Here is a 22,583-nt window from a genome sequence, read left to right on the forward strand (position 1 = left end):
TTCAGCATTGATCAGATCACATCACAACCACAGCGCAGGGCATGACATTAACAACACATTCCCTGCCATTGACGTATACGTTCTTATATAACCAGCTGTTGACCACTATTGAGTATTATGTCCTGCCATTTTCTGAGACACGATTGTGTTCCTGCTCTCTGGGCTCTCTGGCTATAGTTGATCATATGACAGCCATTAAATCAGGTGATATTTTGAATGTTATTGCAATAGTAATTCTGCATGAATATTGAGAATGTGTGAGAAGAGAATATGTGGAATGTATGGTAAATAATACATTTTAGGCAACTGCTTTAGGGGTGTTTTTGTCAATGTTTACTCGTTTTGTTTTGAGTATACAAATTACACAATGCAAAACATACATCACACCAAAATGGATAACATACAGCAGGTCTAAGACGGAAAATAAGAACATATAAAACAATACAAACTGAATATAACATGATAACGCTCAATGGTGATGTGGCTAACTGTACCGTCCTTGGTATTATCTTAACAGTAATGGAAATATTATGTGTGCACTCTGCAGTTTGTATGGTAAAATAATTTGATATAAAAAATTAGGGGTGAACTGGACCAGTGTACTGTACGACTGGAGCTAGGCTCCTGACCCTATGAGCCATATGGCTCGGCAAGCCTTGCGAATTAACTGCTTATTCCGGTCAGACGGGTGTCTAATTGCCATTCTTTGTCTCTTATTGTCAGAATATTGCCAGGTCATGTTTGACTGCGCCGCCGACAGAGAAGATGAACTGGAGCTGAGGAAAGGAGACATTATTACTGTTATCAGCAAGGTTTGGCTCTTGATCATATTCTCATGGACTAAAGTTCTCAGTCGCCACGACTGATTTCAATCATTTAGATTCCATAGAAGTCAGCATGTCTTTTATGGAAACATGTCGCGCACACAGATCTGCTGTGACGTGTTGTGAGCTCCTTTCACACAGTTTTCACAAATCAATCACAGATTAGATTAGATTAGATTAAATTGTTATTTATACTGCCATTTGTAGGTCTACTGTATTCTGTTCCTGTAAGCCAGTGGTTCTCAGTGTGGTCCAGGGACCCCCATGGGTTCTTGAGGGGTTCCAAAACAATGCTATTTGAAAATAGCTGATCTACAAGCTCACAATGACGTGTTGTGAGCTTGTAGACAAACGAAAAACTGTGCGAAAAAAATGAAACATTTTAGAATATTTTTTAAACATTTTGGGGAGTCAAGCTCATTTTACAGCCCCCCCAAGGCTCAAAATATGTGACATATTGCAAACAAATGTCATGAAAACAGACGACAGTTGACCCTGTACGATCACCAGTCTGGGCCACGGGCAGCCATGTTTTGTCTGAACATGTTTCATCAGGGTTTTATCGGACAGCAATCATCAGATGCCGATGGAGATCTTAGTGCCGTCTTTGTGGTTCTAATGTGACCATTTGAATCTTCTTGTGAAGGAAACGGAAGAGGAAGGCTGGTGGGAGGGAGAGGTTGACGGCCGACGCGGTTTCTTCCCCAGCAACTTTGTCAAGTTGATCACACCAACAGACGCTATTCAAGTGAGTGTGAAGGTCACAAAACTGCAACAGCAAATGTTATATATATTTTTTTGTTTTAATGTTGATCAATATGCCTTACAACTGTTTGACATGGGTTTACAGAGCAACCTTTTTGACATTCTAGTGCTATTTTTATTTTATTTTCAAAATAGTTTAATTATGACACCACATCAGCAATCAGCATAAAAAAAAATCTGTGAGTACAGTAATAAATCTGCGAGTACAGTAATTGCCGGACTATAAGCCAAGACTTTTTTTTACCATGTTTTGAACCCTGCGGCTTATACAACGATGTGGCTTATCTATGGATTTTTACAGCTAACGGCCACCAGGGGTGCTCAAGCAGGAAGCGCAAGAGCGAGACAGACAGTGACAGTGTGTGCCATGGAAGATGCTACAGCAAGTTGTATTCATGCACACACCATCATTATGGAAAACACACAGAGAACTGCATTTGATGCAGCTTTTAAGTTAAAGGCAATCGATCTGGCTGTCAAAGAAGGAAATAGAACTGCTGCACGTACCCTTGGCATCAATGAATCAATGGTGAGACGTTGGAGACGACAGCGTGAAGAATTGAATCGATGCAAAAAGACGAGAAAAGCTTTCAGAGGTAATAAAAGCAGTTGGCCTGAACTCGAAAACGTTCTTGAAGACTGGGTGAACACACAGAGAGCCGACGGCCAAGATGTTTCCACCGTGCAGATCCGACTGAAAGCCAAAACAATCGCCACCGAAATGAACATTGAAGATTTTAAAGGTGGACCATCTTGGTGTCTCAGATTTATGAGAAGAAAAGGCCTGCCCATGAGGGCGCGGACAACTCTGTGCCAGCAACTCCACATTTTTGGACACTGCTCCTACAGATCTTGCCCTAAAATCACGCAAATCGATACACAGTATGTCTAGAGACATGTCATCAACATGGATCTGTCCCATTTAGCACCACCATCAGGCCGATTTTTACATGCGACCTGACGGTCGCTTATCTCCAGATTAGAGAGTCTTATATTGGTAAATATGGATGAAGTACCTTTGACGTTTGACCTGCCTCTCACTAGGACTGAACAAGAAAGGTGAATGTTAAAAACAACTGGCTGTTCCAGGCTGTTCAATTCCGACACGAATTCCAAGACGACTTTGGTCGTTTTAGTACGCAGTCCATTCTGAGGCTGTTCGATTCAAGACACAAATTCCAAGACGACTTCAGTGGTTTTAGTACGCAGGAAGAAGAAGATGAGGATCAATGACTTTTGATTGATTTACGAGATGAGGATCAATGACTTTTTGATTGATTTACGAGATGAGGATCAATGACTTTTGATTGATTCACGAGATGAGGATCAATATTTGATTTACGGGATGAGGATCAATATTTGATTTACGAGATGAGGATCAATGACTTTTGATTGATTTACGGCACTGTGCCTGTTCTCTCTACCCTTGGCAGAGCCATTGGACGCCTACGGTATGTTTGTTTTCTTTTTCGATGTGAACATCATTACAGTACAGTATTATGGACCGTTCTTTTTGTCCAGTCATTATCTATTGGTTTGACTTGTGGGATAATGCTGGGACAGCCTGGGGTTATTAGGACCATTTAGATTTAGAATGATGGCACAGCCCCTAATCGTTATTGTCATAACGATTCTGAATATGAAACGAATGTGAAACGCTTTATTCACCTGATGGCAGGACTGTGAGAGGACACACAGAAGAGTTCTATTGCCTCGTCAAGCGCCGTAACCTTTGTGTTTTGTTTACTGCCGGGACTTGACGCTGGGAGCGCACCGTTTATTATTACCGGTATTTGTGCTTTTGTTTGGCCAGTGAGTTTGTGAATAAAAGGGATGTTTTCCCAAACAGCGATCTCTGTCCTGACAATCCCCTCTGTGGTAGCATGAAAAAATCTTTCTGTGTACAATCTTTCTGTGTACTGTAAATGTCCCGTTGCAACGTGGACACCTGCGGCTTATAGTCCGGTGCGGCCAGTATACTGTATGTACACATTTGTTTTCCGTTCTAAATTTAGCTGGTGCAGCTTATATTCAGGGGTGGCTTATAGTCCGGCAATTCCGGTATATCTTTTATTAATGCGAGAACAGGGGCTTCTCTTATAGAGAAAGGCTGCAGTTTCTATTAGCTTGGATTCCCCATCGGTGATGTCACTGGTAGGCAGGCTTCCTGAATTGTCCCCAGCCGTCCTCTGTCTCAGACAGAGTCGATTTTTTGGAGCGGTGAAACCGGCTCCCAATAAACAGGTATGTCCGTATGTGGCTATATAGAACACATAGAATGTAAAACATAGATCTAGAACACAGAATCAAAAACATAGATCTACATAGAAGCTAAAAATATAGAACTAGAACACAGAATTCTTAGATCTAGAACACATAGAAGCTAAAATATAGATCTAGAACACAGAGAATGTATAGATCTAGAACACATAATCTAAAAATATAGAACTAGAACACATAGAATTTATAGATCTAGAACACATAGTTAATTTATATTTATTCAATTATATTTTTTGTGACGGTTTACATTCATGTGGGGACAGTTACATTTGTATTTTGGGACGGTCCTGGGACGTTGGTGAAAAAGGTTAGCCTGGAGCCCTGGTCGCACCCACTTTATTCACTTCTTTTTTGCGACACTTCTGCATGAGTACAGTAGATATTATATTATTTAGTTAACTATAAAAACAGAAACAGATTGAGAAGGGCATTGTTGCGCACGCGCACGCACACACACACACACACACACACACACACACACACACACACACACACACACACTCACACTCACACACACTCACACACAGGTATAGCTGCTCAAATTCACCGCTCCACTTCGAAACCAAGGTTTGATTTTTTTTACCATATTATAATGAGCATTATAGACTAGAACACATAGAATTTATAGATTTAGAACACATAGTTAATTTATATTTTTTCAATCTTTTTTTGGGACGGTTTACATTCATTTGGGGACGGTTACATTTGTATTTTGGGACGGTCCTGGGACGTTTGTGAAAAAAGTTAGATTTTTTTTTACCATATTATAATGAGCATTAGTGAGGACATTTATATGAAGATGAAGTTGAAAATGGGTGAAGTGGTCTTTTAAGCCCTTTTTAACTCATTCACCTTTTTTCAAAAGGCCACACTGCCAACCACGTGTTTTCACAGATTATGTTTTGTTGGTGAAGAGTGAAAAAAAAAATCTCACCAAATGACTAACCTTTTTTGCGGAAGCACAAGATATTCTGTGACTACTTGAAAAGGTATAGAAAACGTAAAATCTCTGGCAGTGTGGGCTTTTTTGGCCACAATGCGATGCATTTGGAGCTTGCACATTGGCAATTTTTTCATTATTTCACCATTTTATTTTAGGGATGTTTTATTTTGGAAGATCTTTTTTTTTTAGACTTTTACAAATCTTTTGAAAAACCTAAAACATATTACTTGCGACCCATAAAAATCTGTCTGCGGCCCAAAATGTTTCCCACTCCTTGTTGGGAAACACTGCTCTACTTGTAATTGCTTCCACTTGCCAAACTGTTGTACTAACTGCTGTGAACTGTTGCTCCTTCTCCATCAGTCCAACCTCGCGTCACCAGGCTTTCCACACAGAGGAAACCTCCAGTCTGGGACTACGATCCAACCTCCTGCTCAGCTGAATCCAGAGAGATGCTCAAGTAAGAACAGTTGAACACTTGATTCCTCAACTGGGCCTAAATGACAAAATCATCACATGGAGGGTACAGTGGATTATTGTTGCAGTCATGGAATTATCCTTAGAATGGACTTTGCCGTGTCTGAACATTTGGAATTTGTTGGCTGGGTTTTGGGTGGTCGTTACCTGCAAGCAAGAGGATAATGGCTCGATAGTTGATTATTCTCAGAAAGTGTTTGGATGGTTTTTCCTTTTTTCCTTTCTGTGGACAATCGATTTTGTCAGACCTGAAAAGTCACTTTTCGAGGCATTCAATATCACAGAGGAGGCGGCGAACTGGCGCTGAATTTAAGGTGGTAACACGATTTATTTGCTGTGTTTCCCAACAGCACTGCATTGATAACATCATTAGAGCAACAATTAATTAGTTGCAATAGTTTTCTGTGCTACTGGTCTGGTCTACGATCAATTGGGCCGAGGCCAAATCTAGTTGCAGACCCCTGATTTAGAGTATAGATTTAATTCAGTTCAGTTCAGTTGTTCTGTGTTTTAGTGTCATGTTGTTTGTGTTTGTTTGCCATACTGGCTAAACGTAAACGCCCCCTCCAAAGTCTCTGGTGATGACGAACCGGGTGAGCTTCGCGAGGCAGAGACAACTAGTTCTGTCCTGCGCCGCAGTCCAGAGCCACTAGCGTTCGCCCCGCATATCCAAAGGCACATGACTTCGTGTACATAATTATTTACCAAACTCTTAACTTTGCTGTGGTTTTAGATGACAAGAAGCGCTATGGTGCGAGGAGCACTACCACATTCGAGTGGGTCTCCAGTGGAGGTAAGACATGAACAATGAAAGTGTTTATTTAAAATTGTAATCGTTGGACAGCATTAGTGTTTACATGTGACCCTAGTTTACTGAGGCACTACATTAGATTGTAATTACTATGACAGTAGATGCAGGCTAACTATCTCTGCATTTGATGTATGTGCTTATTGTAAGTAGCTCTGGATAAGGGCTAAATGCCTAAATTGTTTTGTGTACATAATTATTTACCAAGCCTTTCACTTTGCACTTATTTCAGACGACGAGCCGTGCCACGATGCAAGCAGTGCCCCATTCCCCTGTGTCCCCAGTAATGGAGGTAAGAAGTGAACAAAGAATCTTTATTTGACATTTTCAAAACGGAAGAACAGCTTGCATTGTAGGATCGTTTTCTCAGCATTCAATGTGATCCTATAGTTTATCTCTGGATAAGAGCTAAATGCCTAAATTGATTTGATGTACATAATATTTATTTTCATATTTTACTGGGATTTCAGACATGTCTGATGAGGAACGGCCCACAACCAGTTCTGCTAGAGCATCTGCTGCCAGGAACATGGGTAAGAACCTTTTCTGCAAATCACACTTCAGAATCAGGTGTATTGTCACATCACAGGCTTACAGAGTAAAAAACATTGTGTGAAATTAGTTTTAGTACAGAAGGTGTGAAGTGAAGGTGCAGTTTACTTTGTGTACGTAATTATTTACCAAACTCTTCACTTTGCAATGGTTTTTTTTTTGTGTCGCCCCAGTGGAGGTAAGAAGTGCACAATGAAAGTGTTTATTTTACATTTTCAAAATATAAAACGGTTTGCATTGCTGCATCGTTTTCTCTGCATTCAATGTGATCCTAGTTTACTGAGACACTGCTGTCTCTCTGCTTTCTATGATCCTATAGTTTTCTGAGACACTACTACACAGTCTCTCTGCATTCTATGATTCTATAGTTTTCTGAGACACTACACTGACTCTCTGCATTGTATGTGTTTACATGTGACCCTAGTTTACTGAGGTACTACATTAGATTGTAATGTATTTACTTACTATGACACTAGATGCAGGCGAACTATCTCTGCATTTGATATTGTAAGTAGCTCTGGATAAGAGCTAAATGTCTAAATTGTTTTGTGTACATAATTAATATTTACCAAACCTTTCACTTTGCACTGATTTCAGATGAGGAGCCGTGCCATGGTGCGAGCAGTGCCCCATTCCCCTGTGTCCCCAGTAATGGAGGTAATAAGTGAAAAAATATTTTTTTATTTTACATTTTCAAAACAGAAGAACAGCTTTTCGTTTTCTCTGCATTCAATGTGATCCTATAGTTCATAGTCAACTGGTGGCCCGGGGGCCCCACCTTCTCTTAATGGGGCCTGCAGGTTATTATTGGAATACTGACTTATTGATTTCAGCTGTGTTACAATTACAGTCATGCAAACATGAGCCGCTTTAATTACTTCACTCTATATTAGTAGCTTAATGACTAGTATTTAATTGTCTTTTTTTGTCCAATGTATTTGTATTTAAGTTCATGAAGTTAACATAAGTATAACTAAATGCATTTGAAATTAAATAAGGATACAGGATTCCAACTAAAAAATAGCAAAAAACTACCCAGGATTCCAATTAAAAAATAGCAGATCCACAAGCGTTTTGAGTTTGTAGATCGGCTATTTTTGCTACTTTTGTGTGACATAGAATGACAATTTAGAGCATTCATTTACGAGAAACAGTATATACAACGTGGCCCTCTGGAGTGAGTGTGGAAATGTAGTGCCCCCCCCCCCCTAGTTGCCCACCCCTTCTATAGTTTATCTCTGGATAAGGGGCTAAATGCCTAAATTGATTTGATGTACATAATATTTATTTTTATATTTTACTGGGATTTCAGACATGTCTGATGAGGAACAGCCCACAACCAGTTCTGCTACAGCATCTGCTGCCAGGAACATGGGTAAGAACCTTTTCTGCACATCACACTTCAGCATCAGGTTTATTGTCACATCACAGGCTTACAGAGTAAAAAAGAAAAGTGTGTGAAATTAGTTTAAGTACAGAAGGTGTGAAGGTGCACATGCCTTTGTGTACATAATTATTTAAAGTGATCCCTGGCTAATACGACAAATATGCCTTAATACATTATAATTGTCCTCTATAACTGCAAAGTAAAATTAAAAACACCCTAAATATTTTATTTCTTCTAGAAATAGCTAATCTTTAACTTAACAGGGGAAATGCCCATCGCAAGTTGATGATGTCATAAATGTCATGTGTGATCTATCCCTATGGAATTTATGGCATGCATGTGAAAATAAAAACAAACTTAATATTTCCTATGGTTAATATGAGCATCAAATCAATATTTCAAATGTGTTTTTTGCACATGCATGCCGTAAATTCCATAGGGATAGATCACACATAACATTTATGACATCATCAACTTGCGACAGGCATTTCCCCTATTGAGTGAAAGATTCGTTATTTCTAGGAGAAATAAAATATTTAACGTGTTTTTAATTTTACATTGTAGTTATAGAGGACTATTATAATGTATTAAGGCATATTTGTCATATTAGCCAGGGATCACTTTAACAAAATCTTCACTTTGCAATGGTTTTAGATGACGAGGAGCAGTGCTATGGTGTGAGGAAGAGCACTACCCCATTCGAGTGTGTCGCCAGTGGGGGTAAGAAGTGAAAAATGAAAGTGTTTATTTTACATTTTCAAAACTGAAAAACGGCTTGCATTGTTGCATCGTTTTCTCTGCATTCTATGATCCTATAGTTTTTTGAGACACTGTCTCTGCATTCTATGATCCTATAGTTTTTTGAGACACTGTCTCTGCATTCTTTGATCCTATTGTTTTCTCAGACACTACACTGTCTCTCTGCATTTTATGATCCTATAATTTTTCTCAGACACTACACTGACTTTGCATTCTATTCTGCGTTTACATGTAATCCTAGTTTACTGAGGCACTACATTAGATTATGATGTATACTATCTCTGCATTTGATGTATGTGCTTATTGTAAGTAGCTATGGATAAGAGCTAAATGTCTAAATTGTTTTGTGTACATACTTTAATTATTTACCAAACCTTTCACTTTGCACTGATTTCAGACGAGGAGCAGTGCCATGATGCGAGCAGTGCCCCATTCCCAGGTGTCCCCAGTAATGCAGGTAAGAAGTGAACAAAGGGTCTTTATTTGACATTTTCAAAACAGAAGACCAGCTTGCATCGTAGCATCGTTTTCTCTGCATTCAGTGTGATCCTATAGTTTATCTCTGGATAAGAGCTAAATGCCTAAACTGATTTGACTTGCCATCTAGATATCGCTCACAGCTATGTTGCAGCAGTGATCCCCCAGATATGGCCATATATGGAGATCTGTATCTGTGTTTTGTAGCCTTTTAGACAATTTAACAAACAGACAAACACTATGTTTGCTGTTCAAGAATCAAGAATCAGAATCATTTTTATTTGTCACTTCCTTCATATAAATACATACATAAAGAAAATGAAATAACGTTCCCCCTCAGTCCCTTGCAGTGCAACATAAAAACATTAAGCCTGTCTAAAAACATGCATGTTACGCATTCTGATTAAGGTTGTGAGATTCACACACACACACACACACACACACACACACACACACACACACACACACACACACACACACACACACTCTCTCACTGTGTAAATTGAAATGACTAACTGTTGAGAGACAGGGGAATGACTGAGCATGTCTGCAGTGACTTGTTTAGGAGGCATAGCTTTACTCAGATTGAGTGCAAGGACGAACGTTTGGATAACATGATGGATTGATGAATGAAGTGAGTTTACAGTGCTTTGCCAGGTAAACTGAGAAATATTTGTTATTGTACAGATGACAATACTGTAAAGCATCACTGCAAAATAGATAGATAGATACCTTTATTATCCCAAGGGGGGAAATCAGTCGCTCGGAGGCAGCACAGCAGTTTAAGGTTATTTACAAAGTTACAGAGAAGTAGGTAAAGAAAAAATGTGTACAGTGTACACAGTAAAAGAGCAAGGTACACCAAAAAAAGAGGAATACATACACTTAAAGCACAACTTATCAATACAGTGCCAAACAAAAGTGTACATAGTACACACACACACACACACACACACACACACACACACACACACACACACACATACACACACAGGTGCAGAGTTATTAAAAACTCATTCCCTGCCAGATCCCGAGTTTTGGCCAATGTTATTCCCTGCCAAAAAAAAGAAAGATTTTTGGTTCCTATGTGCCCGAAAAAAGTGCTTCTGGTCCCATTTGAAGGACTGGCGGAGACAGGACACTTCCTGATCCCCTTTCCATTTTGCTTACTGTCTTACTGCTGCACGATGGACACGCACTTGCCAACGTTAAAAGGTAAGAAAAGTCTGGCAATTTGGGGGAAAAACTACCTTTTAACTGGCAGAGAATGAGTTATTTCAATATAATTGAAATGGTCGGGCATGCACGTGCATGCGCTGGTGTGAGCAGGGTGTTTACACTCAGATGTGCGCCCCGATAGAATCCCCAGTGAAACAAACCAAATGCTTGCTGTACGTGGTTTGCACATTGTGTGTGTGTGTGTGTGTGTGTGTGTGTGTGTGTGTGCGCGCGCGTGTTACTACTTTTATTACGCTCACTATCTCTCTCTCTCTCGTGCTCCCATGCTCCCACCCTGCTTTCTGTCGCTCTTGTCTCGTGTGTATTTTTGCGTTGCCAAAATAATTACTTTCTCTCTGCGCGCAATTCCTCGCAAATGAAGTTCCATAGATAGAGCGGCTGATGAAAACGTCTTGTCGACTCCTGTTTGTGTGACAACGTGAGATTTCTGTCAATAAGCAGATCTGCTCTCTCTCTCTCTCACTCTGTCTCCCAAAACGTGACACAAAACAGGTCGCAGCACTAAGGAGTGTGCAATAGGTCTTGCGCAATAAGCATTACAACACAAACTGTACCGTAAACATGCATTTTGTAAACATGACATTTACTTTATTACTTTCACCATAGCATGCGTTATATATTTCTGCGTAATGAATGACTTCCTAGACGACCGATGTGTTAGGAATAGGCAAACGGACGCAACATTCCCCCCTGGTGAATTGTTCCTGCTGGATGTACATAATACTTATTTTGGTATTTTACAGGGATTTCAGACATGCCTGATGAAGAACAGCCCACAACCAGTTCTGCTACAGCATCTCCTGCCAGGAAGATGGGTAAGAACCTTTTCTGCACATCACACTTCAGAATCAGGTTTATTGTCACATCACAGGTTTACAGAGTAAAAACAAAAAAAAAAACGTATATGTACCTTTTAGTACAGAAGGTGTGAACGTGCACACAACTTTGTCACATAATTAATTGCACTTTCACTTTACACTGGTTTTAGATGATGAGGAGCAGTACTATGGTGCGAGGAACACTACCCCATTCGAGTTTATCTCCAGTGGAGGTAAGAAGTGAACAATTTTACAATTACATAACAGAAAAACGGTTGCATTGTAGCATCATTTTCAGTGTAGCTCTGGATAAGAGCTAAATGCCTATATTGATTTCAGGTACATAACATTTTACTGGGATTTCAGACATGTCTGATGAGGAACAGCCCACAACCAGTTCTGCTACAGCATCTGCTGCCAGGAACATGGGTAAGAAAGAACTGTTTCTGCACATCACACTTCAGAATCAGGTTCATCACCGGTTTACAGAGTAAAAAAGTTTATAAAATTAGTTTTAGTACAGAAGCATATCAGCAGGTGTATACGAATTTTATGGGAATTGTAATTGCGTATTTTCTATATTTTACAGATGTTGGCAGGCCCAGTGGAACTGGAAGCTGTCCTTCAGAGTGGTGGGATACGGACTGGGAGCCAAAGGAAGTGCCCTTCACAGCCAAACCGGGTCCTCGAGGTGCCGCTGCCGCTCTACATGATGATGCTCAACCAGTAGAGTTTTTTCAGCTGTTCCTGACCGATGAGCTGCTCAAGGACATTGTGGTTCAGACGAACCTATATGCAGAGCAGTGCATCTGTATGGTCAGTCAGAGTCAGATACCACCAGATTGGGAGTGGAAGGACGTCACCGTGGCAGAACTGAAAAGCTTCCTGGGCCTATATTTCCTCACTGGGATCGTGAAGAAACCAGAGCTGGATACATACTGGTCGACCGATGAGCTTATTGCTACCCTCCATTTCGGCAGAACCATGACTCTCAACCGTTTCCGGCTTCTAAACAGATTCCTGCATTTCAACAACAATGGGTCAGTTGATGAAGACAGATTCTTTAAAGTGAGGCCAGTTTTGGACTACTTGGTGGCCAAATTCAGAGAGCTCTACACACCACACGAAAACATCTGTATCGACGAAGGCATCCTGCTGTGGCGGGACCGCTTAGCATTCATCCTCTACAACCCCCAGAAACCTGTGAAGTATGGTATCAAATCCTACATTCTCTGCGATTCTGTGACGGGTTACTGCTACTCCATGAAGCCATACTGTGGCCAACCTTCTGACCTAGGGGAGACGGTGGAGTTCCTCCTTGGAGACCTGGCAGGGTGTGGCTACAAAATGTATATGGACAACTACTACAACTCTGTCAAACTGTCGGCACGTCTCCTTGATTTGAAGACTCATTCATGTGGGACTCTCAGAAAGAACAGGGGAGAACCACGTGCTATCAACGTTACCAACCTAAAAATTGGCGAAACTATCATGCGGCACAATGGGACCAGCATGGTCCTGGCCTGGTGTGACAAAAAGATTCTCAAGATGGTGTCCACTATCCACCAGAACAAGATGCAGAGTATGGAGGTAAAGCAGAAAGGCAGCAGAGTGAGTGCGTGTTCCACCCTCACTCTGCTAAAACCAAAATGTGTAGTTGACTACAATAAATATATGAAAGGTGTCGATAAATTGGACAGAAATATTTCTTACTATCCCTTCACTAGGAAGTTTAGCAAGTGGACGAATAAGTTTGTTATGTACTTGTTTCAAATGTCTTTGTATAACAGCTATGTAATTTACAAAGCTAAAACCCCAGACCCCCCAACCCTGATGGATTACATTCTAAGCATTGTAAATGCATGGACCAACGGGAGACCTGTGGGGGACCAGGAGGTTGGGGGCCAGGAGGAGGAGGAGTTTGGGGAGGAGGTGGGGAGCCACTGTAGACCCCTGTAGACCAGGGGTCTTCAACCTTTTCAGGCCAAGGACCCCTTAGTTGAGAGAGAGACGAAGCACAGCCTCTTCATAGATTCCATTTAGTTTCATTATTTGACAGCACAATCATTAGTGTATTTTGGAATCATGTCCATTTGTATTTTTCAGATATTTAAGTACCTGAACCATCCATACTTAATAAACTTGACCTTTCACTCAGTACTTAGTCTGCTCTTTTTCCCCTCTACACCAAACCTCTTTGCTGAAAATAGCCGATCTACAAGCTCACAATGCCTTGCAGCGCGAGGCATTGTGAGCTTGTAGATCTGCTATTTTTGGCTAAAGTTCTCAGGACATGGACACTAGGGTTCAAGTGGTTAATATAAAAAAGGAGAAAAAAGTTTCTATCACCCAATGATTTGGAAGAACCCCTGTAGTAACTCTGAGGACCTCCTAGGGGTCCCGGACCCCCTGTTGAAGACCCTTTGCTGTAGACCACCTGCTGTACCTCCACCTTGGGGTGACCCTCGGAGCAGGCTGACGGTGAACTTAGCTGGTCATGGCCTTATTTACGTCCCGCGCACGCTCAAAAAGAAGCACCCAACAAGGCCGTGCAGGGTTTGTGCCTAGAAAGAGCTCAGAAAATAAACGAGGTACTGGTGCAAAATGAGGAAGGTCGCCCTCCATTTTGGGAGCTGTTTTGAGACTCGAGAATTTTGCTCCTGAATAATGTTTTGTATTTTATTTTGTATCTGTTTTGACATTGAATTTTGTTTTATTATTTTGTGTATTTTATGTATTCTAATTTAGAAGAAGCACCTTTTTACTTTAAAATGACAACAGGTTGTGTTTGTATCCTTCGTTTGAAAACAAGTTGTCTGATGTCTCACCGAAGGCAAAAATAAAAGGGTCAAATCACAGTTCTGCCTATTCTGTCTGTTCTGTTTGTTTAAAATCAATCTGGCTAACCTTCGTCAAATAAAAGGGAACGCCCTCTCGGTTTTTTCCCTTTTCATCTAACTCTGGTTTAAGCTAAAAAAAGGGGCAGGAGTCTGTTGGAACACCCCAGTTTGAAAAGAATTCTGCGTTCTATTTCCCGTTAAGCCTGTTTCTGCACCCTCCAGCAACACTATCGCGGAACTAACTACTGCTCTACTCTAGTGGTTGTCAAAATCAATCAATCAATCAATCATTTCACTCACGGAACACAGCGCAACATGGTTGCTACTGTACTGTGGACGAGGAGCTGTTTTCTAGACCACCATCACCATTGCTGCTGACCAGTGACCAATGTGGCCAACAAAGACGAATTTACCCACAATAAGCAAACGTTTTTATGGCGTATCTTCTAGCGTGCTTAGGCAGTAGTGGGGAAAGTACTCGCATTCTTTACTTAAAGGGATATTTCACTTTCAATAAAACTTTTGGTAATTTTATCATCTAATCAGGCTTTTATGAATACCCTGAACAGTTTTTAATTAGCTTGATTGAATATTTAGATATTTGATGTAAATGTTACCAGGCCCTCCAAGCCCAGGGCCTCTCCCACACACACCCATTGTAACTTCAAACTTCATTTTAACCATGATAGATTCATTAAAAACACCCATTATTTTTTTTCTGGTGAATCATACTACCCTCCTAATATGTGAGCAGGCCGTGTTTTTTCGATAACCTTTTTCATTTATTTTTTATAATTATGTTTTTGTATTTCATTTTTTCCATTTTCCCAAATAATTATTACAAATAAATGAAAAAAGTTATCGAAAAAACACAGCCTGCTCACGTATTAGGAGGGTAGTATGAGTCACCAGAAAAATTAATGGGTGTTTTTAATGAATCTATCATGGTTAAAATGGAGTTTGAAGTTACAATGGGTGTGTATGTGGAGAGAGGCCCTTCCACTGCTCCCTGTTGAAAGTGGAATATCCCTTTAAGTAAAAGTATCACGCAGTAGAAGTCCTGTATTCAAAATGTACTTGAGTAAAAGTATCCACCGGTTTCCGTGAGAATTTACTGTAGAATTATGTGTGGGACACATCCGGAGAACAGCAGACATACAACGCGTGTTGCGTCGCAGATGTAAACGCTCTGAGCTTGTAGATCACTAACCTCACACTTTGGGAGTAGTACTAGGGATGCTAATTCACAATCTCTCAGATTGGAGTGCTCGATTCCACATTGATTTATGGTGGGAGTAAAAGCCACAGGCTGGCCACATGAACATGGGAACGGCAGGGCTCCAGATTGTATCTCAGACTTCATCATGGGGTCGAAATGATTCGATTTTGTAGAATTCCTTCTAGATGTCTGGTTGCTGTTAACACACGTCTCTTCATTTTTAAATCTTGGACTCCTTGTGTCCTTTCAGCGAACACGGTTTGTGATCCTTTGATCGAGGAGCACTTCTGTCGCAGCCTCGGGAAGAACTACAAAGAGCCTGAGCCCGTCTCCAACTCGGTCTCCATCACTGGCTCAGTGGATGACCATTTCGCCAAGGCACTGGGGGACACCACCTGGCTCCAGATCATGGCTAAAGGAGGGGGTCCCAAAAGCCCAGAGGGGATTGGGGAACTCATGAACCATGAGAAGATTGCTCGCCTCAAGTGCCAATTAGTTGAACCACAATCACCTTTGTGTTTCCAGACGACAGCACAGATCCACAGCTGTCCCATTCTTTCAGCGACACACAGCCACAAAACCAGAGGGAGCGCACACAATGATCTGTTAACACAAACCCATAAGACAACTAGAAAAATATTGTTCCTTCGAAACAATTGTGGGCTCGCTTCAAGCCAGAAAACAATGGCTATAAAAGCACAAAATGTCAAGATCGCAGGCAGTGCTCTCTTTGACGTTACTGACGTCGAGATTGGTCCATTTTGTTCCAAAAATGTGTTATGCAAAAGTTGACCCGCTGGTGGCGCTATAACAGGCCAATGTGAGAAGGTTGGTATCTGTTCCTTGACCTATTGGGAATGTGCTTGCAAGATTTCACGCACATCCCAGGCTGTGTTCATGATTTGAGGTGTTTTTGGCTTTGGACACTTTATCGCTGCTTGCAGCTATATTTATTATTATTATTTTATAATTTGTTTGTGTGCACTTCATAGGCATGTTAGATAAAGGTCCTTAGATTGCGTGTAGAATGTTTCATGCAAATTGCAAAAAAAAAATCCTAGAATAAAAACGGGTTTAAGCGTTTTACAAACTGCTCAAAATTATATAGCGCCCCCCTTTGGCCATTTGGGGTAAGATTGGTTTCAGTGATATTTGAACTAACCCTCTACACTATTTTGTCATGAAAATGTGACTTTGCATGTATGTTTTAGAGGCAGAAGAATAATTTGCATAAAAATGCAATATTGTTTGAATTATTTAAAAAAGCATGTTTCAATGTTAAAGAAATCCGATCTGACAGATCTTTAGATATCGGTCCAAAGTTCACGTAAAAAAAGTTTTGTGCACGTGACGCGAAAATTCCAGAATAAAAGCGGGTTTACGCGTTTTACAAACTGCTCAAAATGGCGGAAAATCAAAGGGCGGAGCTTACTTAACAACGACACAGATGTCTTCCGCTTGAGTCAAAGCACGCGCGTAACAAGTTGCATGTCTTCAAACGAAACGAGTCATGACTTATGCCCGTTTGAAGTTTGAATTTTCAGACGCTTCGTATAGCGCCCCCCTTTGGCCGATTGGAATAAAATTGGTTTCAGTGATACTTTGACTAACCCTCCACATCTTTGCCAAATGCCATGAACGTGTAACTTTGCATGTATGATTTAGAGGCCGAAGAATAATTTGCATAAAACCGCAATATATATTGAATTATTAAAAAATCATTATTTAACGTACAAACTTCTCACCACATAGCCTGTGTAGATATAGGTTCAAAGTTCATGTGAAAAAAGTTTTGTGCACTTGACGCGAAAATCCCAGGAGGAGATAGATTTTTACTGTTTTTCATATAATTCCGAATTGTGGGAGACCTAAAGGTCAGAGGTCAAAAGTTAGAGGGTAAAAGTTGTTCGGCATGAGGAGACGCATAAGTGTATACAGGTTTCATGGCTGTATGTATAACACAGCATGAGCTATACCTGTTCAAAGATCGCACTTTCGAAGGCTTCCTACAGCGCCACCATTTGGCCGATTGCTGTATAAAGTAATAGCACACGTCGCCACTGTAAGCTGAACACATTGATGTTTTTATTTTCATTTTCTCACTAAGTATGTAGGAGTAGAAAGGAACCGAAGATCCCGTCTACTTACTAGATAAATAAATAAATAAATAAATAAATAATGACAATATCTAAAGTGTGCTCGCCAGGTACTGGCGAGCCCACAATTATGGGTAAATTCTCCTTCAACAACACTGCCACTCAAGTGTGGAATTCCTTGACTACCTCCCTTAAAACATGTAGCTCGCTGGCATCCTTCAAAACTTCCCTGAAAACTCACCTTTCAGGAGGCCAGAGAAGGAGATAGTTATCACTTCTCCCATAGACAGGCGAGAAGTGAGCCCCCCCCCCTTGTTTCCCCTATCCTGTACATATAGTGTTTTTATAACTGCAATATATTTTCTTTGCTTGCTATCTATTATGTCCATGAATTAAATATGGAGGGCTTCCAACGTAAAAAAAGACAGTAAAAGGTCTTATTTGGGATGTGCATGTCATACATATGCTACTTTTGCAATAGATTCACCTATTTTCATCAAATGTCCGCGCCTCTTATGACATGCCCAGAATAGGGACGCTAGGGTTCATGTGGGTGACTTCCTGTAGCTACGAACAACATGAGTGGGTTTAGTTTGAATATGGTGCTCAAATGGCTATACACCTATAGGTCAACTTATTTTCAAATGGATCAACATTCAGACATTTATTCTGAATTGGCAAAGAGTCCAGTCTTTCCAAGAAGAAAATTGAAAACCTCGATTGAGTCGACACATATTGATCCTCATTTATCGATCTAATGTAGAAACCATGGAAAAAAAATCAATGACGTGGTCAGCAGTGGTGGAAATAAAGTAGCAAATCCCTCACTTAACTGCAACACTTTAACACATTTACTGCCAAAATCGACTTACCCATTTCATTCACCAGAATGGTGTGAGAATGTCAAACCATGCACCATATGAAAGATGAGAGTCTCTAGTTACACACTTCATCGGCCGCCAGCAACAAAGGGTTAATGTTTTCCTCAGTGCCAGTGAGATTGCGCAATCACTGCTGCTGCTTGACTGTGATTGGCTGGGGGAGGCTGGATCTTTCCTGCAGCGAGGGGCCTTGTGTAACCAATCTAGACACACGATTGGTCCAGCGTGGGTCACATGACAGTTCAACATGGCCGCAAGCAGACAGAGAGGGGATTTGTGTTGTAAACATGCATATTTTGGCATGTTCTGGATTGAAAAGTCTCTTTTTGAGAAAATGAAGGATTCTTTTTGGGCATATAATGGATTCTCTATGGCCGGGCTTCACTTCACATGCACACACGTGCATTGTAATCGAATCAGGGACTTTTACCGATTCACACGGGACCGGAGCGACGGACTGTAAGTAATTAATGTAAAATCATTAATTATGATAAAATTACAACTCGAGCAACTCGGGCAGTGGCAAGAGAAGACACTGGCTCGCTCGGGCAACTCGAGGGGTGGCAATAAATGTGTTAAGGACTGGAGCCTTTTTAAACTGACCAAATGGATGTTTAAATCACGTATTTGGACTATGAACAGAAAGAACCTGCAGATACTCAGCCCTTGATTACGATTCCATAAAATATATTTTTTTTTATTCAATTAAAAAATGTACATTAATTTATTTGTGAATGAATTTTCTCCATTGACTTGAATGGGAAAATGCAAAAATGTAACTTTTCCCAAATATGGAGATGACTGATGTTACCGGATGTTTGGGTAACTCAGGACGTTCTATGTAAGAGCGCTTGTTTTGTCGTTCACCACACACCAATCACCACCAGGTGGCGACGACAGCCATTCACTAGTGAAGGCGCTGACGTCACTCGTTTGCGACTCTATTTGCGACTTTATTTACTAGCCTAGCCTAGCCTAGCCTAGCTTAGCCATTAGCTCCATTGTAGTCACTTGGACAGGGCGTTTATCGTGGGCTTGCCCAGGCCTTATGGCCTGGGCATAAATATAACGATTGCATTCACCACGGCTTCGTAACTCGCGCGGCCGGCGTGGCCCGCTCTTCGCGGCCACTCGCACCTGCGGTGCTCGGGGGCGAAGAGCAGGACCAAGGTCCGCTGGCCTGCGCGCCGCTTGCAATGTCGTGGACAATCGAGCGGCTCCGTTCCGCCCCGTGCTGCACGACGAGTGCTCCGTTTCTCGACCGTCCTGTTTCTCTAACAAACCGTGACACTGACATCATAGAGATCTGACGTCATAGACCACACGAGATTCACAGAATATGTCCATATAATAGGAATTCCAAGATATGGGCTTAATATTGATGACATCATGGATATGGTTACAAAGGGGAGAATGGTTAGGATCTCTCAAATAGGGACAAGGACTGACAGATACAGAGATATCCATATATGGGCATGAAAGGGACATGGTAAGACGGAATACATTTTCCAGCGGATTCCTTGTGACTCACGTCAGGGCAAGCACACTTGCTATAAGTTTACTTCACAATAGTTCTATTGTTGTCATCTGGACTTCAACAACCAAGTGAAGCTTAGTTATTTCTAACGGCTCAAACAAAACATTATCTATTGCCAGAGAGGGTCACTTGTAAAAATGTATGACTTTGATGCCAACTTAGATGTGTAGTTCTATTTGATGCAGAAACATCATAATTGCCTTGATGCAAGTAACATTAATGAGCGTCAACTTTCACCAAAAGAAGGAAAGAAAGGTGTTCTGCTTTGTCTAATACCCTGTTATTATTTCATTTGTAGAGCCCAACACACAAAGGATGGAGAGCAGTTCAAACCTAGAGCCCCACACCCAAAAGATGGAGACGACTCCAAACCTGACCTCCAGGGTAACTCTTTGTTAAGCATTTTGAACTGCCCCCAAGTAGGAATAAAAGAAGTTAAATCCCCCACAATTAACTGTGTATTAAATATTTAATTTTGTTTTTAAGGACTCATCTGCTGAATCGCCCCACACCCAAAAGTCGGAGAGCCCTTCACACCTGTACTCCAGGGTAACTGAAGAATTTATATTTGATATAATCCTGTGTTAATGTCTTATTGTTTTTCATTTTTAACACCCCCCATTGTAAGATTTATAAAAAGTGTTACATCTCCCATGGTGTTAAAGGTGTTAAATCCACCATGTATTGCATATTAAATATTGTTTCTTTTTTAGGACTATTCTGCTTCAACAATATCTGCATCAGAGGGTAAATCTGAGGGTCACTTGTATTCACCCTCAGATAGCTTCATGACATCTGACAATGACACCAGCTTCAGTACCAGAACCCGTACAGCAGAGCCCATGCCCGTCATCCGGGCATCAACCAGGAGAAAATGTATCTTACTTAAACTTAAAGACTTAATCAATAGTAGCGTTCAGGTGTTATCTCAGAACGATCCGATCACAGACTACTGCACCACACTGGCAGGCAAAATGCGGGAGTTGAGCCCCTCAGATTTGGGGCGTTTCCAGCGACAGGTGGACGAGTATATCAACAGGTATTTGTGTGCCCCCTTGTCTGCTGTCCAAACTGCCACAAATGGACAGTACAGGAAGTTGCCACAGGAAGTTGCCACAAATGGACAGTACATCCTCCCGCAGGAAGCTGCCACAAATGACCTGTACATACACGAGGACCATACATACTGTAAGCTTACAGCCAGCGTAAACCCCAATGACATTGAACAATGTTGATAGTAAGTAGGTTGGAGGGGCTTATTGTTGATATCAGCCAGAGCGCAAGGGTCTATACCTGTTGCAATGCACTAGAACCCTGGGAGGTGGGTCAATCCTACTATTCGGTGCCATTTCAGCCTAGACACTTTAACAAAAATAAATAGATTTTTTTACAGGATTAAAAAAAAATCTGAAAGAGGGCATGTCCAGCTTAATTAAAGATGGACTCTGGACAAATCATTGAGTTTTTAACATGTTTTTGAAGCTTATCCTTGAAAATCCTGGTAGTTTTTAGCACTCTGCTTATCTGCTCATTTCTAAAGCATCTAGTAGATTTTTACCCCCAAAAATGGCCTTAAGAGCCCGCTGTCTGTGAAATGTCATCATGTACAGCCAGGGAGAGGCATGTTGATAACAGGGATGTGAGGTTATTCCTGCAGGCGTGGCATGGTGGTATTTTAATAGATCCTGGCATTGTAAATGAGTGTACATTTAGTGGAACGAAAATCAGTGACACCTAGTGGTGGTCTGAAATGTTGTTCATAGGAACTTTTGTAGGTAGGAACCTTAGTTTGGGGAAAACTTAGTTGAAGGACATTTCTGACAAGTTGCACAGGAAGTTATGTTCACTTGAGCACAGTGTGCGATAAGCTTGTATGAGTCTACAGGACGGCATGAGGCAGATCGCCCCTCCGCTACCCCCGCCTCCCTGTTTCTCGCTCCCAGACCACGCCCCTGACCGTCGCTCAAAAAAGACAGCGCTTCCCACAGTTTGTCCTTTGAATGAAAACAATAATAAAATAAACTCGAAATAGCCTGGAGCAACAGAACACACAAGACACGGCCAGGAAGTACAGCAGAGTACAGCCGGCCAATTGCGACGGTCGGGGGCGTGGTCTGGGAGCGAAAAACGGGGAGGCGGGGGTAGCGGGGGGCGGTCTGCCTCATGCCGTCCTGTAGACACATACAAGAGTGCGATAATGGTGTCCGTAGGAGATCCGAGGTTTGCCGTGGCTTGTGATTGGCTGAACCGGAGGTAGGGGGCGCTCCGCTGTTTTCACTTGGACCGCATGGAGGTGCTGAAAGTTGGGGGGACGAAGATTTACTATTTTTAGGTTTACAACTTGTAACGGCGCTGAGTCTGCTCATGCGACCTTCGCAACGCTCAACGTGCAACTCGCTCGCTATACCGTCTGTCGTCATCACCAAAAACAAGTGCTCCTTTCCCTTGTATCTCCAATGGATACAATGATGGCGCACAGCGTGGCGTTTCTTTATTTTCTGTTTATAATCCAGCTCCTTCCTTCATGTTTGCCCTAAAAGGCATCATCTGTAAGTAATAATTGTTTTGAGGAATGTTAACCTTGTAATAGGATATTATTTCATATTTACTTATCTACCTCTGAAATGTGTTTTGGGTGTTTGTTTGCTCTGTTCATGAGGCGGCTGTGGCTCAGGAGGTAG

The 22,583-nt window shown here is 41.4% G+C and overlaps 1 protein-coding gene and 1 long non-coding RNA gene across 2 annotated transcripts in view; both read left to right on the plus strand.

Moving 5' to 3' along the window:
• Window positions 1-15,990, plus strand: part of LOC308308074 (uncharacterized protein) — a gene marked incomplete at its 3' end in the record, with an annotated part of 28,950 nt that extends 12,960 nt beyond the window's left edge. Inside the window, exons 9-24 of the mRNA XM_080753443.1 lie at window positions 724-812; window positions 1,471-1,572; window positions 5,176-5,272; window positions 6,023-6,082; window positions 6,330-6,389; window positions 6,568-6,630; window positions 7,247-7,306; window positions 7,962-8,024; window positions 8,691-8,756; window positions 9,193-9,252; window positions 11,255-11,326; window positions 11,500-11,562; window positions 11,696-11,758; window positions 11,919-13,274; window positions 15,639-15,812; window positions 15,914-15,990. Coding sequence (XP_080609569.1) covers window positions 724-812; window positions 1,471-1,572; window positions 5,176-5,272; window positions 6,023-6,082; window positions 6,330-6,389; window positions 6,568-6,630; window positions 7,247-7,306; window positions 7,962-8,024; window positions 8,691-8,756; window positions 9,193-9,252; window positions 11,255-11,326; window positions 11,500-11,562; window positions 11,696-11,758; window positions 11,919-13,274; window positions 15,639-15,812; window positions 15,914-15,990 — 2,525 coding nt within the window. The remainder of the gene's footprint in view (window positions 1-723; window positions 813-1,470; window positions 1,573-5,175; window positions 5,273-6,022; window positions 6,083-6,329; window positions 6,390-6,567; window positions 6,631-7,246; window positions 7,307-7,961; window positions 8,025-8,690; window positions 8,757-9,192; window positions 9,253-11,254; window positions 11,327-11,499; window positions 11,563-11,695; window positions 11,759-11,918; window positions 13,275-15,638; window positions 15,813-15,913) is intronic.
• Window positions 15,991-19,759: 3,769 nt separating this feature from the next.
• LOC308308024 lies at window positions 19,760-21,691 on the plus strand. The gene is made up of 3 exons (XR_013963256.1): window positions 19,760-20,286; window positions 20,389-20,451; window positions 20,616-21,691. It is a non-coding gene; the product is annotated as an uncharacterized lncRNA (long non-coding RNA).
• Window positions 21,692-22,583: the final 892 nt, after the last annotated feature.

This window comes from Nannobrachium achirus (assembly GCF_963921795.1).
Source record: "Nannobrachium achirus genome assembly, chromosome: 22".
In the NCBI taxonomy this organism is placed as follows: Eukaryota; Metazoa; Chordata; class Actinopteri; order Myctophiformes; family Myctophidae; genus Nannobrachium; species Nannobrachium achirus.